This window comes from Cheilinus undulatus, linkage group 11 (assembly GCF_018320785.1).
Source record: "Cheilinus undulatus linkage group 11, ASM1832078v1, whole genome shotgun sequence".
NCBI lineage: Eukaryota > Metazoa > Chordata > Actinopteri > Labriformes > Labridae > Cheilinus > Cheilinus undulatus.
Genome location: NC_054875.1, coordinates 31,343,249 through 31,365,396, shown reverse-complemented (window position 1 = coordinate 31,365,396; position 22,148 = coordinate 31,343,249). Strand labels below are relative to the sequence as shown.

The window sequence follows — 22,148 nt, the reverse complement described above, 5'->3', positions numbered from 1 at the left end:
GCTAAGAAAGTGGTGAACATCTGACAGCCTAAATCAAAAATTCAGTCACACATAAATCTCAATGTTTTCACATGCTACAGCAACCTTATTCCAACATAAGACAAAGTTTGGATTTCACTTTACAGGGACTTTAGTATCTGTAGGGATTTCAAAAAAGAAAGAAAGAAAAGATATCCTTAATGCAACAATTACGTTTTTTCCCCAGCACGTTTTCTGGATTTAGCCAGCCTTTTGGGGGCTGGATGGGAAGCTGTGGGGGTCCTGATGCGGCTGTTGATGATCAGTGATGTATTGAATGCACTGTACTTTTGATAAGATGGACTAATCCTCCCTTCTATACACATTGATTGAAACCTTGTATTTTGATCTGGTAGTTCCACTCAAGTAAAAAGGTCCATACATGTTTGAGGCTTTACAAATAGTATTACATTTTATTAATATATTTTCATAAAACAAGTTTAAGACTGTATCAAAAACTCAGTAAAAACATTAGATTTTTAACCATTTTTTCTTATTGTGATATCAGATATGAAATGTACATAATTGACATGTTGTGATTTCCCCATCATATTGAGATAATGCATTATTTTTTCGTGATGGGCAGGTAAACGTTCTTTTGTACCCTCACAAACTATAAAGTCTTTTTTTTCTCATGATTGTGATCATAAATCTAGACATACAATTAAAAAATAAAATTATTTCCCACTCTGGCCCTCCCTTTCCCCGACTAGGTTTACTGATAAAACACTAACATTATGGAGTTGTTTAATTTCACAGGCACACAATTATGTACATCCCCATGTCCTCATGCCTCATCTGAACTGACAACAGGCAGTGCACTAAACATAACAGTGCAGCACCTAGAGGCAGAGCAGTGATAATACAGTACTCTAAGCCCACCCACCCCTCAAACTAGCAACCTAAAATAAGACAGTGGATCAACTAATTTTCACCCTGCTGTGAACCACAGCATTCCACTGGCTCTAGCATTATTGTTGTAACAACCCCCCAGGGTTGGTGCAACCCCCCAAAAGTTTGCCTTGTGACCACAAAGGTCACAGCAAAAAAAAAACACCTTTCTCCCAGGCAGGTTCAGTGGCACACACATTAAGAAAATAAAATAAAATCATTACTTGTTTGTAACTTAATGAGGCTACATCTACAACAGGCGTGATCAGTGTAATGTCCTTTGTGATCAAGTACCAGAGAATCTCAGTCATGTGGTGAGCTCAAGGACTCAAAAAGACTATTCTTTTCTCCTGATTGAACTACCACTCACTGCGTTCAATTCTGCGCAAGACACATAGTGCAAGGTTTAACAAGAATTTGCATAAGTGCAAGGTTTGCATGTTATTGTCAAGAGGGAGCAAAGCATAGAAGGGAAACAGGGAGAGATCAAAAACAGATTTTTGTGTAAATAAAGTGTTTCATGCTTTCAGTTTGGCATTTTGTATTTCATTCCCCTCTAGAAATAACAGGTGCAAAATCTTAGTAAACCTAGCCGAAGGACAGATCAGAGTGATATAGAACTCATAAAGATTAACATTGTGAGGAAGAGCCTCAAGTCTGTTGTCATGGTGACATCTGTTCAGAGGCCCTGTGGGCTTCAGTCTTTCTTGCTTCTTTATTATTTTCTATACAATAGAAATAGTACGTCATTGAAGGTAAAATTGACTCTTCTTGGCAAAAACAGACAAAAAAGAATATGCAAAAAGTCAAAAGCAGATCTGAAGGAGAAAAGAAAAGAAAAAGGGCAGGAATGATAAACTGTTCCCCATCCATGTGCCCTGTGCCGGTAGTAGAATTGTACGATACAGTGTCTTATCCATGATAGTCAAATATATGAGTATGGTTGCCTGCTCCTCTACAAAGTCAAAGCCGTTTCATTGAACACATGTAAAATTACTCCTGTAGTAGTTTTTAACAAGCACATCCCTACATTGCACCTGCTTTCCAAACTGAAAGCGCAAGTGTGCGTTAGGGAGGCACATAGGGAGGTGGCGACCTGTACGAGGTCATGTTCTTGGGGCGAGAACCTTTGCCCTCGATGGGGACAGTAAATGGTGGAGGGGGCTGGTAAGGAGGGGCATTAGGATCATCATCCTGATAAACAGAATACTCCTCAAGCAGATCCTGGTTCAGCAAGGTGCTATGGGGGCCAGCCATGTTAGGGTACTCTGGAGGGGGGAGTGGGGGCTTCTCCTCCTGAAGGATAAGAGGGATACTGGAGGAAGGGGGTGACTTGGAATCATCTAGCTCATCTGCAAAGATAATTGGAACTCCTTTCTTAATGAAAGTAGCTTGCTCCTCTATGGTCATCTTCCCTTTGCGTTTCTTACGGTAGCAGACCATAGCGATGATCCCGGCAATGAGGAGCAGGGCTGCTACCACTACGGCTGGAATGACAGTGTGTAGGTAAACGTCATCAGTGTTCCTACGACTCGTCCCAGGTGATGGTACAGCCGTAGGAAGAACAGGCATTGGCACCTCTCCTGGTGGAATGAATGTGTAGCTCTGGCATTTGTTGGTGCCACGGACAGAGATGTTGATGGGCTTGAATTCAGGCTCCATGGCTTTAATGAAAGCCAGTTTTGGTGTCCCTTGGGGATCAGCGATCCTATTGCTGAGGACTGTGATCTGCTCCTTTGGACATGGGCTCTGTTGGAGACTGTTGTTGGTCCATTCCACCACAATGGAGCCACTTGTGATGCTCCTCAGTGTTACAGTGCTGCTGTTGCGATCACCAAGGGCATAAGACAACTTTTTGGTCAAAAGAATCTTCTTATGGACATCATTGCTCAAACTACTTGGATCACCATGGAAGCGGGCAGCAAACACAACTGACGGTTTGTCATTGGAGGACCAACGATTTACTCTAACCTCAAATGCATCAATTATGCTCTTCCCACCTTTATCAGTGGCTAACATGTAGTACTCATGTTTTCCCTCGTGCTGTTCATCTGGGAGACCATACAGAAGCTGAATAGTGCTGTTAAACTGGATCCAAGATGTTTCATTTACAGCTTCTTTGGGGGTCGTCTTCAGAGTCAAACGCAACTTATCAGTGGTCCCATCTTCCTTGTCATAGAATGTATCAGGAGGAATTTTAACCTCAAAATAAGTGCCAACCCATGCATTCACCTGATCAATGGGGTTGCGGATGGCTGGGATCTGATTTAGATCTGGAGTCATAGAGAGAGTAGTGGTGCGTCTAGTTGGTTTAGGTGTGGTGGACTTTGGTTCCCGAGGAGCTGGTGTGCTGGCTTTGGGCTTCTTGGGTCTCTTTGTTGCAGAGGGTTTGGGTCTTTTAGTGGTGCTTGGTGGAGTTGGCACAGCAGTGGCCTCCACGAATGTTGGCCGGGTCATGGTAGGTTGGATTGGGATGGTGCTTGTGGTCCCAAGTACTCTTGTTGGTTGGGGTGGTCCAAACACGGGCGTGTGTGCTATCTGATCTCTTACCCTCATGGTGGGCTTTACTGGAAGAGGCAAAGGACCTCGGACAGGGGGAGCAGAGTTGTCTGTTGCTGGGGCAATAGACGGCGAAGTTGGGGTGGGAACAACACGTACAGGGGGCTCAGGGTGAGTAGTTGGAGGAAGCAGGGAGGGGACTGGAGTAGGGGTGTTGTACAACTGTCGTCTAACGCGTTTCACTCCATGTGGTTTTTTGTTGACAATGTGCCAGCCAACCACAGGGTATCCCAGCCTGGCTGACATGGTCCCATCCTTCGCTGAAGATTGGACGCTGTTAATGTCTGGGATGCTTCCCTGATCGAGGGCACAGCCAAGTTTCCAAGACAACAGAGCCCCATTCTCCACCACCTTTTTGGCATTCCCTGGTCCAGCCATGAAAGCAGACATGTCAAATAGGCGGTTGTTGACAACTGGAACTACCCTCATGTGCTCCAGGGGCACGTGGGAAAACTTTCTCATAATCCCAAGCAAGTTCACTCTCTGCTCAGCGACCATTTTTGTCAAGTCAGCATCCAAGATGACAGTGAGGACAGTGACAGGCTCTTCAGCGCCACAGGTGAAAGGCTGGATGCCGCTGATATCAGACTGTAGGGTGAGCAGGGCTGGCTCAGTGTCTGCTCGTTCTTCTGGGTATACTTCAATGGAGAAGACAGTGCTGGGGAACCCTTGGCCTGCAGTCTTCTCTATTAGTTCTTCTCCAGACACCATGATATGATACACACCTTTATCCTGCTCCAGGGCCATGCCTCTCAGAATGCAACTTTCTTTGTCCCAATATAGCCAGGACGGTAAAGAGTCCTTTCCCATCTCAGTGAGCTGTAAGAAATAAGAGAACACTTTAAAAAACAAGAAATAACCATGAAATGTAAATCATGTCTGAAAGGTAAAAACTTTGTTCTTATTTCATTAGGTTACAATCATCAATTGGTATCTAAAGATAACTTGGTTAGAGTGGGACTACATTTTATTAGACTGCAGAACATATAAAAGCAATTATCAGCAACTGATGTTTTTGACTATGAAATGTTTGGTATTAACTACAGAGCTGAATAAATCATTGCATCACGATTTACAATCTTTATTTCACATTGACCAAGCTGCCAGTGAATGAGATCTACTACCAAAAACATGCACAAGAAAGAGGAATGCAAACCCTTCAAATGTGTACAGTAAAAGCAGAAATGCTTTCACCATCTATCCAACCACCATCTCCTCCATATTCCATTCAGTCTTTCAAATCTCCCCAAATGTGAACAGGAAGCAGAGTAAGCCTGTATTCATGATAACTATGTGAGTCATCACTATTCATTTTTACTTATTACCGTATGACAGGATATCATTCGGCATCACCACTCGGGCCAATAATAATCTCATCTCATTCATGAGTCAGACTGGAACAAATTGCACCACAGTCAGCTTCAATCAGCAGTTATACAGTAATCAAATCTGAAAGGATAAATACTATGTATTATGTATTTCCACAGTGGCAGAAAAAGTACTTCAGCCACATCTAGTCCCCACAAAAGGACATTGAAATTTTAAAAAGGGTTACATTTGTAACATTAAGATGACTTTTTTTCCGATTCCATTTCAGTTCACTATAGTTGGCCCATACCTTAGGTATACATTTACAGAGTACAACCAAGTCATGTACTTTTAGATATTACCATCCCTAAGGCTGTAGATGTGATTACTTTTCCTCCTACTTTATTATTCCAGGTCCACTTTCCTTTAAACGTAAATGCTGTTCTAACTGATTAATGCTTCCCTTATTAAATTGTTAAATAAAACACATTAAATAATTTACAAATTCCAATATTACTGCTATGTAATGACAAACTGCAATGACACGCCACAATTTTCTCATACATCATAAACATTTCATCAACATGGATTATAATGAAACTTACATGGACATTACAAGTGGCATTTGCAGGCCCTGCAGGAACCTTTAACTGAAAAACCTGGCCCACAATTGCAGAGGAGTCAGGAATGCCAGTGTGTACTCCCCCGTTTTTTACAGAGGACTCAGGGAAAGCTGAGGGCGGACCTTCACCAACTGAAGATGCTGCAGCCTGAAGCTCAGAGAGCACAGAGGACTTCATAGAAGCCTCTAGTTCCACAGATATCATCTCCACCATTGTCTCTTGCTGTTCTTGTACAGTTCCCTGGGCTATGGTCACCAACAGCCCTATTACCAGTGGGATAGTCCTGCACGATAGTAGCCTGCTCCTCCCAGCATTGCCGCTGCTCATGTCTCTCCTTTTATAGTGCATAGCAATAGGCCTTTGGGCTGCCCAACAGATGTCTGTGAACAACTTCGGAGGCCACATGCACTGAACTCAGTCTGATGATGTGCTCGTGGGTCAGACTCTCTAGTTATTGGCTTTGCTCACAGATGCAGAGATTTCTCTTTGTTTTCTTCTGTGATCCATGAAGAGGTCTTGGCAACCTGTTAGACAGCCATGCCAGCCAGCTCTGTGAGAAAAACAAACAAGAGTGTGACATTTGTGAAAAACATCAGTGCAAACGTACAAGTAGTATTACATCTTACAGTAAAGTCAACTTCTCAACAGATCCCAATATGACAAACATGGTGTATATTTTATCTGCAAAGGCTGCATATTTGTAACCTAGTTTGAAAAAGCACAGGGAGTCTTCAGAATATGGTGCTACAGTAGAGTGCATATCCATTCATCTTCTTCTAAAAAAGAAACCTCACTATGTTTTGGCAGTCTAAAATCACTGTGTTTTTGCCGTCTTTTGCACTTTGCTTTGTCTTGCGACAACTGGTGATAAGATGGACTGCCCCCAGGTAAGTAAGGCATGCATCAAAGGGGCTTTTTTCCCCTTTCCACTATCTTGACACACTGGGTCTATTTTTGATAGCCCAATCTCAGAGGTATCAACAACAGCTGGTTAGTGTACAACGGAGTACACGCCTACTTCCAACTGTAGCATTATATGTGCTTCTACTGAGGGGAAATGGATGCCTTCTGCAAAAGAAAAAGAAAAGTGAAACTGGGGTGCTATCGCCTGCCTTTGATTATCTGTAAATGAACCACTTAAGACTTAAGGATTTCTAACCCTGAAACAAAATGAGCTAATTTCAGCAGTAGAGAGTCAACAAAACACATTTTGAAATGTGATACTGCTGTAATGATGTTTTTAATCCCTATACACTTAGTGTTGCCACATTTAGTTTACTACAATAATGTAACTGTTGTGTGATGGACAACTGCGGCATCTTTAACTACATTTCTAAGTTTAGTAAATGGCTTTCACAGGCTTTTGATTGTTTTTTGGATTGCTCAGCCCTTAGAGATGAATTTGTTCAGATTTATTCATCACATTTTAAAATCTCACTGTTTTGCTTTATTTAGCTTTTTTGTCATTTTGAATTTTTTTGTGTGTCTTAAACTAAGGGCAACTAACTTCCTGTTTGGATACAGACCGGCTTTTACAGTTAGACTGAAGATTTACAAGTCGGTTAAACTATTCACCTACCATTCTTCATGAACAAAGGTTTGAAATTCTGGTCTAATGCTGTTTTAAACTTTAATGAAGCATCCCGCCACTAGAAGCTGCTGTAGCTTCAGTTATTGGCTGCTGTATTCCTGTCTAAGTTTTCCCCCGTTGCCTTGCTGAAGCTTAGCAGTTAGCATGTAGCAGGAACAGCACAGTATGGCAAATTTTTGAAGTAGAAAACGGAAATAAAGGATGTTGGCTGTCGAGCGTTGTACTCACAAACTCAGCTGAAGTGAAGAGAGGCCACATATAAAGGCGCAATATTAATCTGCAAAGAACTAAGCCTGGTAGAGATAGCGAATAATATTAGCCATGCTCCACAGAGTATATCAGGCTCACATAATAACTGGTGACACAATGACCCTGTGAGGAATTTACTATTTCCAAGTAATTTCTTTTCTTTAGACTAGTCAGTTAAATGCAATTTAAAAGAACAATTAGCTGAACAAGGAAATAGATGCCTGGGAAAATCCTTAAGTACTTACTTAAAACCTTCACTGGTTCCCTTTGAACTACAGCATTGCAAATACTGTTTAAACCACAGATCCTAAACTTCATGGAATACTGAAAATACAAGCAGGATGGTTTAGTAGTTTTAGATCAAATTCACATTTTATTTAGATTATACAGGTTTATTTGAAAGTTCTCAACAATAATATCAAAAGGACACGTCGATCTCATACTGATCTTCCCTTCCCTGTCATGGCATTTTCAGCGATAGCGATTCTCACGAGATGCATGAGTGTCAAAGGTTGTTTGTCTTGGTTGTAAGTTTTAATTAGGTGCCCTGGGGGTTGGAATAAAAGTCTCCATTGTGCTGACCCAGCCAACCCCAATCCTGTAGCACTCAGAAACGGGCAGAGGAGGGTCATCCGATTGCCTGGAATCCTAATGCCTGACTGGCACAAGGCTGTGACGTCAACCTATATACTCAGACACAGTCTGTGCTCTAAACATGCTGAAAATCGTTGAGGATAACTTCAACATCAGGTCTGAGAAAACACTTGTCGTTCACTGGTCCACATCCTCGTCTGTCATGTAATATGTCAATTAATATAAAACTTATCACTCAAGGAACAGTTCAAACTGTTTGAACTACCCCCTATCTAGAAGAATATCTAGAAGAGAAGAAACCAACAATAAAGAAGCGCTCTAAGCAATGTGATAGAAATCCGCTTAGAGTCAACACAAATGTTGCAATCTGGAAATATATACTTGTATTTACCATAGTATGAGCAAGAGCAGATGCTCAGCCTCATTTTGAATAAGCTATAAAATGCAATGGGCTTAATGAGAGGCAGTCATTAACAAGATCAACCATGCATGGTCCTCCAGTTAACAGTATAACTCCATAAGGTAGCAGCTTCAGAGGTTTAGATTGCTTTGACCATTTTCTCACGTTAGATCTTTCATAAATTGATGATAAATCTTATTTAATTTCATGTTAAACAACTAAACAATCAATAGCACAATATGAATCCAAATCCTATCAATTATGGTATTACTACTACTGGTTTGTACTATTCATAAGGGCAACAAAAATAGGACAAAAAACAACACAATTGTTTAATTTCAGTTCCCAGTTTCTGAAGCTGTATTTTTAAACTTAGTAGCACATTTAATTAGGCTTCTTTGCAACTTAAGTAGTCAAGAGGCACCTTATTAAACAGTTGGATGACTGTATTTTCCCTGCTGAATGGGCCAGAAAGGTTTTCAATAGGAAACATTGTTCAAGGTGGGAGTTGATCAGAATCTCTGTGGGAATCGGATGAAATGGTCTTGAATCCCGCTGATTCTATTTAGATCTCCATCAAGAAGCTCAGACTGGGTCATAGTATAAGTCATTAACTGTATAACCAACATGCCAGTACTCATTTTATGTTGCAATCTGTAATTTTGTGTTGATTTTATGATGCAAGTAATGCCAGAAACCAATTTTACATTTGGTCGCTTTATTCTTACTTTAACAGGAGGAACTCAGCCTTTGGAAAAGCTGAATGAAATCAAAAGATTACATTAGCATTAGTTGTCAAATCAATATTCGGCTTTCTGTCAAACCTGAAAACATTTATATCACTGACAGCTACTTTTGCAACATTTGGGGATTCAATCCCATCCCTCTCCTAATAACTGCCCACATTATTCTGATCTGACTGTGTAGTCTCATGGAGCAAGTAGCTCTATAGTGGCATACAGCTCAGCCAGCTCTACTGAGACAGGCTAGCCCACTTCTTTTGCAATTTGAGCGATTCATCACTAGACAGAAACGTGCACACTAGAGGTAGTAATGTGTTTGCTGGGAGCCTCATCTTTTAGAGGCTCATGTACAATTAGTGGCTAATAAAACATGCAGGCTTATGTATGCAAGACTAAAATACACAACCCATAATGTGTAATCTATGGATAGTACTTTCACAGTTAATGAAGATGATCTATATCTTCCGCAGGTATACAAGGTTGGCTTTACAACAGTTTAGTGAGCCATTATGATTGTAATGAGTGCCAGCTATGCATATAAACTATACAATCAATCCATACGTATAACTGGATGGAGGCAGAAAGGGCAGTGTTATTCTGATACGCTCATTAGACATTATGGAGAACTTTAGAACGTTTTTTCCTACATCATCAATACAAGTATACAAACAATAACACTGACACTTTAAAGAGTATCCTGATCACATTAAAATAAAAAGCCTAAAAACATCTGGGTTGTACTGGACATTTTTGCAGCTGAATTATTTTTAAAAATTAATAAGTTACTAGTTTTCATCTTTTACATCCTCACTACTGAGAACACAATTATTCTCAGAGGTCTCCTCCTCTCCAGAACAAAAGGACCAAGTAAACAAAACTAGTTTAAAAAAAAGGGCAGACTAGTCACATCAAAAAACACTCTTTCTTGCATCCCTTGTGGTTTCTGCACAAGTTAACTTCTAAGTGTCAATAATTTGAATCTCTTTCTCATCAAGTCCAAGACTTAAGAATGCCACTCACAGGATTTAAACATTGAAATTGAAATTCTAAATGTTTTAATGCCCTGATTTCAAGCAATAAACTGTATTATTCAGATCTATTATGGAATTGTTCATGTGCTGACAGACGTAACTGACTGTAATTTTATTATAGTTCCCACAAGAGTTTGTTTAAAGGTACAATATGTAGAAATTTTGAACTGAACTGTCTACATTGATTGAAAAAATGACTGCTCTTACGTTATAAATATATTTTAGTTGAGCACCTATATTGGTTAAATATTTCCAATAGTTTCAAAGCCAGAAAAATTAGTAACTTTTATAGATGTAATATTCCATATTGTCAAGCAACTGCTATGAGAGCACCACCAAAGAAGACCAAACATGTCTGTCAGTACCGTGGAAACACCGGATGTTATGTCAAAAATTGCTAAGAAACAACACGTGAACAACAGCAAGTTGCCGCTCTCTCACTGCACCTCATTCATGTTTTGTGCTGTTTACAGTGATGGGCCTTGATTATTCTCTGCCATTGCCTGCAAATTCTGTTGCACATGCATCTCCTGTAAGGCACATCATCCCTGACCCCTGTAAAGTTGTAGCTCTCCAAAAAAATCAAGAGCTGCAATGCTCAGCTCCACCCAGCACTTTTGCCTACTTGTAGTTTTGACCTGTGATTAAAAAAAAAACCTGCACTCCCTAAACTGTATTTACTAAACAGAAAACAACTATTTTCACATCATGGATGATTTTGAGAACAAGGGAGAAAAGCTGTTAAAAGTGGCCACATTGCAACCAAACCCAAAATGCACTCCAAGTATCTGACAGTGCACACCAGGAAGGTCACTTTTAACAGCTTTTTCCCTTCATAATGTAAACTTTATCAATGAAATGTAAGCAGTGGTTTACTATTTAATAAATACACCTTTTGGAGTGCAGTTTTTGGTGAACAGGGTTCTCAATTCAACACCAGAAGTGAGCAATGGAGCTGGGCTGAGCTGAGTAGTTCGTCTCTACTTGTCGATGTTTTGAATGAGACCCCCCCCATGGTGCAGAACTTGCATGCTGTGCACTTAATGCTTTGCCGTAAGACATAGCATTGAGTCATGTCTCACCTTACCCATTAACCAGGTTCAGACATGCACTTTATCTGGCACCTGAATCAACTGAGTCAGTCTTGTGGGATTTACACCCAAAGTCCTTCTCTTTCTGCTCAGCCCTCCTCTGATTTCTAAGATCCTAAACTAAAGGGGAAAAATTAAAAAAAGGGTAGTCCCTTTAGGAAACACTATAACACAAAATAACTCAAAGGCCACTCTTTAATGGCCTGCATGTTTGTGCTTAATTTAAAGACAACATGTACGGCTTGACTCATCACCATTTTGGGTCTAAACCTTAAACACAAACATTATCAAAACAGGCGCTGTCGCTAAGCTTAATTTAATTTAGAAAGAGCTCTACGCGTCACCTCAGGCTGTTGCAACACACATGTAGTGGAAAAAGAGTAACATCTAAGCATCAAAGTAAGCTCACCACTAAGTGGCCTAGATTTTATCACGTTATCATTTCAGTGTTTGTATTTCAGAACGCAATTTAAAAAAACATCTCATTAAGAAATATGAAGTGTTTTAATGAGTTAATTTGAGCTGTTCAACAACAAAACAATATTCAAATGAAACGTGCATAATAAGATGTTTGAGATTAGTTAACCTCAATAGTAATGCGGATATGGCATTTCAGGAAAGAGACAACAGTTAATGTATGGTATAAAAAGGCATTTGGATGGAGCTATTGGGGAAGGAATTGACCTTCAAAGCTGAGGTAAAATTCACAGTTTACTACTGCACATTGTGTATTTCATGACAATCTTTCAGCCTATAGAGTGATCTAAGAATAGAGCACACATTTACATTCAAGTGGAATGAGACCATAATTTCACATTGCAGATGGGGGATAATAGAGCCTTATTGTTGTAATCACAATTATTTCTTTACAACAGCACAATTGTGAGTTTTGTGGCAATCCTGCTAAAATAGAGATGTAGTTTCAAAATCCCAGAGCACTAAAACAAAGGCTATATAAAAATGTTATTTTCAGTACTTATTTGGGGGATGAGTATAATACAACTTGTTTATTTTCCACAAAACACTTATTAAATTCACCCTGCTTTATGACAACCTCCTTTTATATATGTGGTAAACAGCACAATGACACAGGCTCGAGCGTGGGGAATTGCTGCCCATTTCACACTGAGGCCTGCACTACTTGGGGGGGACAAAAGCGTTTACAACCACGGTAGCCATGCTGTCTGCAGTTCGACAGTAGTTAAAACTTGAAAACCATCAAAAATAATTAGGGCTCTGATGCACAGTGGCACTCAGGGCCAATTGAATTGACGTACCACATCCAGCAGCCTCCAGATAGTTCATGAGCTGAATAACAAACATATCCACAAGACAAGCTTGCTTTGCAATTGGATGTTTCCCTTGTGTTTCCCTCTTACACTGTTCGACAAAGTAATGAAATATGCGGCGAGACAACTAAAAAAGAAAAACAGCCTTGGCTGAGTGAAAGTAGCCTGCCACGATGACCTGAGAGCAGCTCGTCAAACGCTTCAGGGAAACTTCTGTATTCTTTTTATTTTTAGTTTAAGAAGTCCTCTCATCATTCTCTATGTTTTTACATGTAGACAGCATAAGTATCAAGCACATTTTTAACCAGAAAACCATTGCCAAGCTTATTCTGCTCTGTAAAGCCACCCAACAGGCGACACTAGTATGAGAAAATTAGCTGTTATATTGTAATGGTTCATTTTCCTGCCTGCTTATTCATTATAATTACTTACACTTAAAGCTGCTAACACTGTAGACGAAGATAACCTAACTACGTCGTTACACGATAACATATAAAAAGAAACTGGCAATGCGTTAAACACGTTTGGAATCACGTTTACAAGCAGTAATGTTAAAATAGGCTACAACAGCCCTTTACAAATCAAAACTATTTACATTACCCACAAAACACCCCGTGGTTCGTTGATATCTTTCTTAACGTTTTACGTTAAGGAGCACTGCTATCAACGTGATATGCTTCGGGATTAACTATTATTAGTAGGCTATTAGCCAGTTGATGTCTTAAGAGCTAGCTAAGCTAACTAACTAAAACGTTAGCTACCCGGCCGTTTCACTTGGCCCCGTTTCCACTGGAGTCTTTCGTCGAGGCCTTTGTAATTGTTAATGCCATCTACAGCATTCAACCTCGATAAATCATCAACAGGCCAACATTAACAGTACTCAGTGTTAGTGGGGATGTTAATCTGCAACACTGTCAAAAAATCAAAACGCTGCAAATCCTCTAACTGGCTGTGTTAGGGACTGTCCAGCATCTATGCACCGCTAGCGCAGAAATGCACCTGTTTTATTCTAGGCGGAAACAAGAAGCGAGGTGCTGCTGCTGGGGCATCCACTCACAAATGTAACTGTGGCTCAATATCACAGCCAACATTTGCTAGCTGCTGTTAAGACAGGTTGCCTCTTGTAATAACCTCTATTAAAGGGTGTCAACGGGAGCCAGCTCCTTCCTTTTGAAACGCCGAATCGAATAGGAGCGAACTGGCTGAGCAATGGTAGCCCGACCGAGTGGTGAGCTAACTAACCAGCTAACGTCAGGAAAAGTATGCTGGTTACGAATATATCCGGTATCGTGTCTTGCCAGCGGACAGGAGTCCGTGCTAATTATGTAAACGAGACGAGCTTGTAATGATGGCGACGGTGGCATTTATGAGTATAATGCTGCCAAAACAGCGACAAAAGCCAAAATTCAAACTGACCTTGTTAGCGAGCTAACGTTAGCTAACTCGCGCCGTGATGTCTCCTCTTCTTGCAGGAGAGCGCCGCGGAGACTTCCAAAATGCCATTAAACGGGCGCTTTTCCCCCTCACAACGCCACTGATAGATGTGTAGGGTATGTGAGCACAGTCGAGGGAACAGATATCTCTCTGGTGTGGTAAGTCTACGGATAGTTCACCGGTCTATATTGTAATTATGTCGGGTAGCAACCCCTCCCTTGCTGCCTCTGTCCTCTTCGCAGACAGGTCTACAGGTTGAGGCCAATCGTGTGTACCAGCATGACTCCGCCTCCCTCTTCTTTGGAGACATGCAGGTAAAAAGATTGCTGCTCAGTATTATTATTTGGTGTTTACATGTGCTGCACTGATAGTTGCATCCAATAAACTCTATTATTAAGAACGTATTGATGATGATGATGATCATGCATCAAAGCTACATAAGCTTTCTTTCTTTTCTTTTTTTTTTTGTTTTGTTTTGGTTTTTTTACTGGGCTATGGATCACCCGTTTTGGACCATATAATACAGCTATAATATATCCATTTATTAATTGATTGATTGATTGATTGCACTTTATTCATGCCCAAAAAGTGCCCAACCATCATGGGTCATCTGAAATACAAATGCAGAGTTAGATAACAAATCAAGTCATTATAAGCAATTACAAAGTTTTATGATCCTTTCCCAGCACAGTAACAAACTATACCTTATGTCTTTTCTCCCAGGCGTTGCTGATAAAAGTTGCTATAAAAAAGGTTCATTTTTTAAAGCAAAACTCAAGTTTTTTTGTAACCATCCAACCAGAGGTGTAGTAATATGTGGAGAAGTCTTCATTTTAAATGGGGTATACTCTATGGCAGTGGTTCTCAATGTGAGGGTTGGGACCCACTTAGGGGACGCAAGACACTGAGAGGAGGTCACCAGATGCCTTCAAAACAAAGAATATTTTCTAAATTATTTTAAACTGTATTTTGCACTTAATTTAATAATAATATATCCAAAACATTAGTTAAATGTAAAAATTAAAAAATAATCATTTGGTGAGATTTGTGCTGAAATCAAAGTTATGTATAGAAAAATCCTTAAAATGCAAGTCTGCATACATCTATTTTTAAATCTGAACAGCTGTGTTTAACTATGCTGCGACCACCTCCAGGTACTGTGGAGGTCCCTGTTAAAAGTGAGGCCCTAAGCAGACTCTGGTATGAGGCCCCTCTACACCACGTAACAAACATGCTTCAAACAGTGATGTTTGAGGACTCATCCCACATGTCCAGTCATGGCCAGGACTGAGGTGAATTGTTGTTATTTTATGTTACAGTGTACTATGAATCCCCAATATTTTTAATCCAAGAAAGTCACTCTTACATATGTTGTGCATTTACACACAGTGAGAGAATACAAGCATATGGCCTTGCTCTTTCCTCCTGCGACTTTGCTCAGTTATCAGCCAACATTACCACAACCTTCATAGCCTTATCTCCAGTCAGGCATACAGATGACTTATGTTTGTATCTTAGCAGTACAGTAAACATGGCATTGATTTTAAAGTGGATATCTGTATCTTGCAGTTCAGACTGACACAAAATAAAACCATAGCTTATCACTTTTGACATTTTTAAGCTGGTAGGTGTTTTTATGCAAAAGTCTCCGTCAAAGGACGCTTTAACAGAGAAGCATTGTATCTGATTTGAGAGTATTTTGCTTTCATTTAGCCCTTTATCACAAGTTTATCAGAGAGGACTCTACAAAGACTGAGCCAGCTTTGATCTAACATAAAATCAGCACATAATAACATGGTGCGGGGCAGTGTGCAGCAAAGAAATTAAACAAAGCAGGAGATAAATTTAAAAGACATGAATGGCCCAAATTCACCCTTTAACACTACTTTGTAGCTGTCTTTGGAATACAAAGTTACAAACTCAGCAAGGAGGAGTATGAGCTTCGTCTGTGTGAAACAATGAGTTAGAAAGAAAAGTGAAATCAAAATAGTCCTCAAGAGAGCTGTGATACTGTGCTGTGCCTCTTAGTTTCTTCTGTTTGGTTCATTGGACAACTGTCTGATGCAAAGGCATGCATGATAACCACTATGTATCCTACCAACCTTGTTGATAAAACCCCACAATATTCCTCACTGAACAGATGTTTTTCTGCAAGGTATGTAGGGAACTCTGGAAATGTGTGTGATTAAACAGGTGCTCATGCTAAAAAATTCAGTCACATGGCTAAAACTGGGAGTTCTAAAGGTTGTATTTGTTCAAAGAACTCTGCTGAAATGATTAACAAAGCGACTCATTTCTCTGTGCAGTTGAAAAATATGTCAGCTGTATAGCTTATCTTAAAGCTAACGTCAACCCAAATTCAGCACATGTCCATGATCCTATATTGACTTCACTATCAGCAAACTTCAAAGGAAGCAAACATCTGACCATTTAAGGAAATGGTGTGATTTTATTGACAAGGTGTCTCGAGTATTTTAGTACAGACGGCTAATCACAGAAACATGTTTGCATTTGTGCATTTGCATCAATGCATCCAGCCTCAGAGAAACACTTGACAGCTTGGTGAAAAGAACTTTGATTTTAGTCACAAGATGCAGACATGTGGTTGTTTTGGGGTTCAAGGATGAGGTAATGTCGGGGTGAAATCATTAAGTGCACTAAGTCAATGTTCAGTCATTTAGCTGCAAAAAATAAGATTACTTTGTTTCAACTTCCTACCCTTCTCCTTTTAAGGGGAAACGGATACAAAAAAAAGAACACTTACACTTACCGGCCACTTTATTAGGTACACCTTACTTGTGCATTTGCTTTCAGAACTGCCTTAATTGTTTACGCCATCGTCTCAACAAGGTGATGGAAACTTTCCTCAGAAATTTTGGTCCATATTGATATGATAGCATCACAGATTTATCAGCTGCACATCCATGATGTGAATCTCTCATTCCGCCACATCCCAAAGGTGCTTTATTTGATTGAGATCTTGTGGCTGTGGAGGCCAATGGAGTACAGTGAACTCAATGTTATGTTTAAGAAACTAAATTGAGAGGATTTGTGACACGGTGCATTATCCTGGTAGAAGATGGGTACACTGTGGTTATAAAAGGATGGACATGGAAGCAATGCTCAGGTAGGCTGTGGCATTTAAACAATGCTCAGTTGGTACAAAGAGGCCCAAAATGTGCCAAGAAAATATCTCCCACACTATTACACCACCACCATCAGCCTGAACCGTTGATACAAGGCAGAACGGAACCTGCCTCTTAGACCCTATCCCAACCAAGCTGGTTAAGACGTTTAACTTTTTTTCTCAGGTTAGCACATCTATTAGACATTAAAAAAATGCCATTATTGGCAGGATATGTACCATAGTCCTTTTAAGTAGCAGCATTTAAACCTCTACTTGAAAAGCAAACACTTGATTTTAGGCACCTTAGCTAACTAGAGACCCATATATAAAATTCCTTTTATCAGCTAAGTGACTTTCTTCAAAATAACAGTCTATTTTAAGAGTTTTAATCAGAATTTAGAGGCCACCATTCCACTATAGCTAGGAAAGGTTTATGTCACCACTGCTCATGGAGGTTAGCACTGGTCTTTATTATGATATTAATGTTAAACTCTGGTCTATTTAAATAGGCTAGAACAGAAGGTACAGTCTAAATCTGCCCTCTGTGTAAAGTGTCTTGAGATAACTTCAGATATGAAGCAGTGCTTCTTTTATGTTGTTTACGCCAAATTCTGACCTTATTATCTGAATGTCACAGCTGAAATCGAGACTCATCAGACCAGGTGACGTTTTTCCAATCTTTTATTGCCAAATCTGGTGAGCGCATGTAAGTTTTAGCCACAGTTTCCTTTTCTTAGCTGACAGGACTGGCACCAGGTGTGAGCTTCTGCTAGTGTAGCCCATCTGCTTCAAGGTTGCTCGTTCAGAGATATTATACAGCATGCCTTGGTTGAACGAGTGGTTAGTTGAGTCACTGTTGCCCTTCTGTTATCCCAAACCAGTCTGCCCATTCTCCTCTGATCTCTGACATCAACAAGGCATTTTCGTCCACACAACTACCGCCAACTGGATATTTCCCCTTTTTGTGGACCTTGCTCTATAAACCAGTGGCAGCTGGTGCATTTTTCTTCAGGGGGGGCTACAATAAAATCCCAATTTGATATGTTATGTATGTAAGGTACATCAAAGATGTCACTACACAGAGAATTAAGTTATATTAGTATGCCTTTTTTTACATCTGCATTTGTTTGGTTGGTGAACAAATATTAAAATAAGATGGCTATAATGAGGGTCATCAGCAGCCACAAGTAGCTAACTTTTATCACAGTCAACTTGTGATGTGTTTCACACATCCATCTGGGAAAGCTTCAATAGGAAACATTTGAGAAAAGGCAGAGGCTCTGAAAAAATCTCAGAGTGTGACTGGGTGAACCTTCTGTCTGTCACATCTCTATGGGCCAATCAGAGCAATAAAACGCGCGATGTAGCAGCTATCGAGCTGCACATGCGCAGTTACTGAGGAATAACCCTAGCGCCCCCTATAGACCAGCCGCCACTGCTATAAACCCTAAAGATGGTTGTGCATGAAAATCCCAGCAGTTTCCGTAATATTCAGACCAGCCTGTTTGGCACCAACAACTCTTAGTCACTTAAATCCTCTTTCTTCCCCTTCCTGATGCTTTCATGGAATTCTGCAAGTCGTCTTGATCACATCTACATGCCAAAATCCAATCAGTTGCTGTCATATGATTGGCTGATTAGCTATTTGTGTTAAGCAATTAAACAGGTGTGCCTAATAAAGTGATTGCTGTGTATAAAAAGGACATAGGATCTTTTGGGAGAAATACTTAAAGAAGGAACATCTTAAAGAAAGAGGAACCTCTCTCAGAGTGGCAGAAAACATTGAGGAAGCATCAAGCAGCCCAGAGAAAACAGCTTAAAATGAAACAACATTCACAGAGGCCATTAAGCTGCCAAATAAAACAGTGGAAATGGGCATTCTTATGATTCGTTTTGCCAACAAATGATTAGATGTCTTATACTCCAGAGAAAATATTTGCGTGAAATATGTGGTGCCATTTATGTAATGCCATCATCACACATTATCATAAACTATAAACCGTGCGGATATCTTAGGGCAAAAATGAACTCGGTGTTCATGGCAACGGAGGAACGGCCTTCACGTACTAATAAATCCCTCGGCCAGCATGATTAGGATTTTAAGATAAGAGAAACGCAGCCTGTCTGTAATAGTTCACAGGCCTGTCAGTCATCTGGGTCCCTCTGACTCTTTGTTCACCCCTGTGAAGCGACAGCTTGAAAAAACAGCATGCATGCTCTTACCGCGTGTTGATTTGAGGGAACAGACTAGAAAATGAGTCTAAATTAAGGTTCTATTCAAAGGGAGCATGCACAGCTGATGAAATTCCTCCAGAATGTGTTTCCTAATACATGCAGAGGATTAATTATGACAAAGATGTTGCATGGATTAATTCCTCTAATCACACATCCCATTCAGAGCCATTAGAATGTATTGTTTTGGTAATTGTGTTATACCTCTTGAATGCACCATCAGCACAGGCGTAATGTCTAAATTGTATCACTGTCAGATGAGAAGAATACGCACATTTCCTCACCGTTCCCTCATCCTGTTGTTTACACTTGAGGCATATTATGGATGAGGGATTTTCACCATAGTGCATGCATCACACGCTCTCATTTTGCCTAAACACACATACACAAAAAACACCTGCAGGCCTACTAGACCATGATAGGCCCACCACAGAGGGGCTTTCATGTGATTGCACATATCAATCTGGTTCTTGATGTGTGAGCACAGAGCAAGAAAGCGAGCGGATTACGAATCAGCTGACTCCCCACATTTTCTTCCAAGTGACTTATTAGAAGGGTTATTCTGAGCGGACTGTTGGACCGCTGAGGGGGGGTTGGCTGAGTAGTGAGACCCTCAATGGAGCCAATCTCCCCTTCTCTCACAGTGGAAGATTACTTCAGACAACCATTCTTGCTGCCACTCAGTAACAAATGGGGAAAAAAAGCCTGTTCTCCTTTTTCATATGTTTTGCTCTCAAATCTGTCTTTTTCACCACCAATTTTTGTCACAGTCATACTTTAAAAATCTCTCCCCTTTAGTTGTTTTTTTTGTCTCCAGGTGAGAGGCAAAGCGCTCAAGTAATTCAAGGGGACATTTTATCAACATCAACAGGAACTCCTTACCTGTTACAAGTTTGGTTTGTGGCCTGCCGTGGGTGTCTGCTGACTCCGTCACTTGTTATGTTGAGCTGATAATAGAACAGGAAGAAGGAGGATTTCCTTTCAGTGCCGAGCTTGAACCACAGCTCTATTCCTGTTTGTGTCTGCCCCCAGTTTTCTCTTCTCACTGCTCAGCCAAAATAAGGGTTTCCAAGAGGTGTATTCTCATCACTTTTGCATATTTACACACCAGTAGTGCATTGGCAAGCCTATCTGAAAGCATCATCCTTGGGAAAAAAACAAATTATTTGCAAAATGACATGTCCTATTTAGATGAAAATTGGAACGTGTAGCTTAATCTTGTCATATTTACGCATATTTCAGCCTAAATTAACCCAATTCAAGCCTTGCCGAGGCCAGTTAGCTGATAATTTGAAAATAACACTTCATAATTTATCCATCGTCAGAGACCCCAAAGGCAATTACAGGTCATTAACTGGTCTGTACATTCAACCAATAACAGATCAAGCCACTCCATTATCGGTTACACTCACAGCTCCTTAGCAGACTTCCTACTAAATGTGAGTCTGAGGAAAAGCCCCCACAGGCTCCGAGTGACTGCATAATAGTTTTGTTATCAGAGACAAACAGGCATAATGACTGTGAAACACATCAAGAGGACGTCAAATATAGAAGTATGAAAATGGTATGGCCGATGGATGACCCAGTGAAGAGCACAAATCAAATCAGAACCCCTTCAGTAGCTCCTTATTGTGTTTGGGGACTCTGTCGCAGCATCCTGAATATTCTTAACCCAATCCATCTGTACTGTAATGTGATTACAATGTGCTCAGGTTCAGGTCCTCTAAAAATTTTAATAAGCTACCATAATTCTCTACCATTTGGCATCAATACCTTATTCAGCCCAGGAGAGTAACTAAAGTAATCTGTCTAGTAGCTATTTGACGTCAGCAGAGCTTTAAATTATAAATCTATTCTCATGACAAAGGAAACAAAATTATTGGCCAAAATAATTGTCTGACATACAGTGATGTATTTTTCAAATGTGTTGTCTGAATAAATATTATTTTAATGTGAAGGAGGAGCCAGCCCATGCATTCATTACTTTAAGTTAGACTGAGAAATCTAAATCACTGCCATGAAAATTGGTACAAGTATTTATGGTTCTCAGAGAATCAAAATCTGTCATTTTAGTGGTTCTCAGAATGCTCCAACATTATTTTCACTTTTTTGTCTTACTATTATTATTACTGTGGTGGTAGCTGTATGTGTGCAGCACTTGGAGTCCAGGACAAATTTTGAGAGGGGTCTGGGTGCAGAGCATACATTTCTGATAGCCACTCTCAAGGACCGGTCATCCGAGACACAGATACAATATATATCTAGTGCAACGTGTTTCCAGTTTTATATTTTTTTTTATCTTATTAAATGTCTGGCAGTTACATTGATGAAACAACAATACAAACTCATATCATAAATAAAGCAGAGAAAAAGGTCATAGGTCTAACCCAAGCTTAAATTATGTATAGACCCATTTTAGAAGTAGTTACATGAACAATGTCTCGCTTAAGCTTTGTTAGCTTTAGCTAAAGCTACCAGAGCTATGCTAGCTATGTAATTAACATTGCTACATAAGCCACTGTAGCTTAGTTAGCTTTAGCAATGTTACCTTTAGCAAAGGTAGCTAAAGCTAACGTAGCTACATAGATAAAGTAGGTACATATTTTACATAGCTGCTCTGTGAGCTTAGCTTTAGTTACATTAGCTACATAAGCTACAAGGCTATATTGGCTTTGTTGCTATTTTAGCTTCAGTATGTAGCAATATGGTGATGTTATTTTTAGCAAAGTTAGCATAACTACATTTGCATTAGCTTTAGCAAACATAGCTAATGCAAATGTAGTTACGTAGATAACATAGATATGTAGCTTATATAACAACTTTGTGAACTTGGCTTTAGCTACATAGCTATGTAGCACCATTATCTTAAGCTAAGTTATCTTTACCAACATGAGCTTTAGCAAGCATAGCCAGAGCTTACTTAGCAGACATCATAGATCTATGGCTGCTTTGTGAGTTTACTTTTATC

General features: G+C 40.0%; 1 protein-coding gene across 1 annotated transcript; it reads right to left on the bottom strand.

Annotated features, from left to right (window-relative positions):
- Positions 1 to 412: 412 nt before the first annotated feature.
- LOC121517902 (dystroglycan-like) lies at positions 413 to 14,055 on the bottom strand. The gene is made up of 3 exons (XM_041800006.1): positions 13,804 to 14,055; positions 5,382 to 5,949; positions 413 to 4,287 (listed from the first exon to the last, which is right to left on the bottom strand). The coding sequence occupies exons 2-3, from the start codon at positions 5,802 to 5,804 to the stop codon at positions 1,978 to 1,980; spliced, it is 2,733 nt and encodes a 910-aa protein (XP_041655940.1). The 5' UTR covers positions 5,805 to 5,949; positions 13,804 to 14,055; the 3' UTR covers positions 413 to 1,977.
- Positions 14,056 to 22,148: the final 8,093 nt, after the last annotated feature.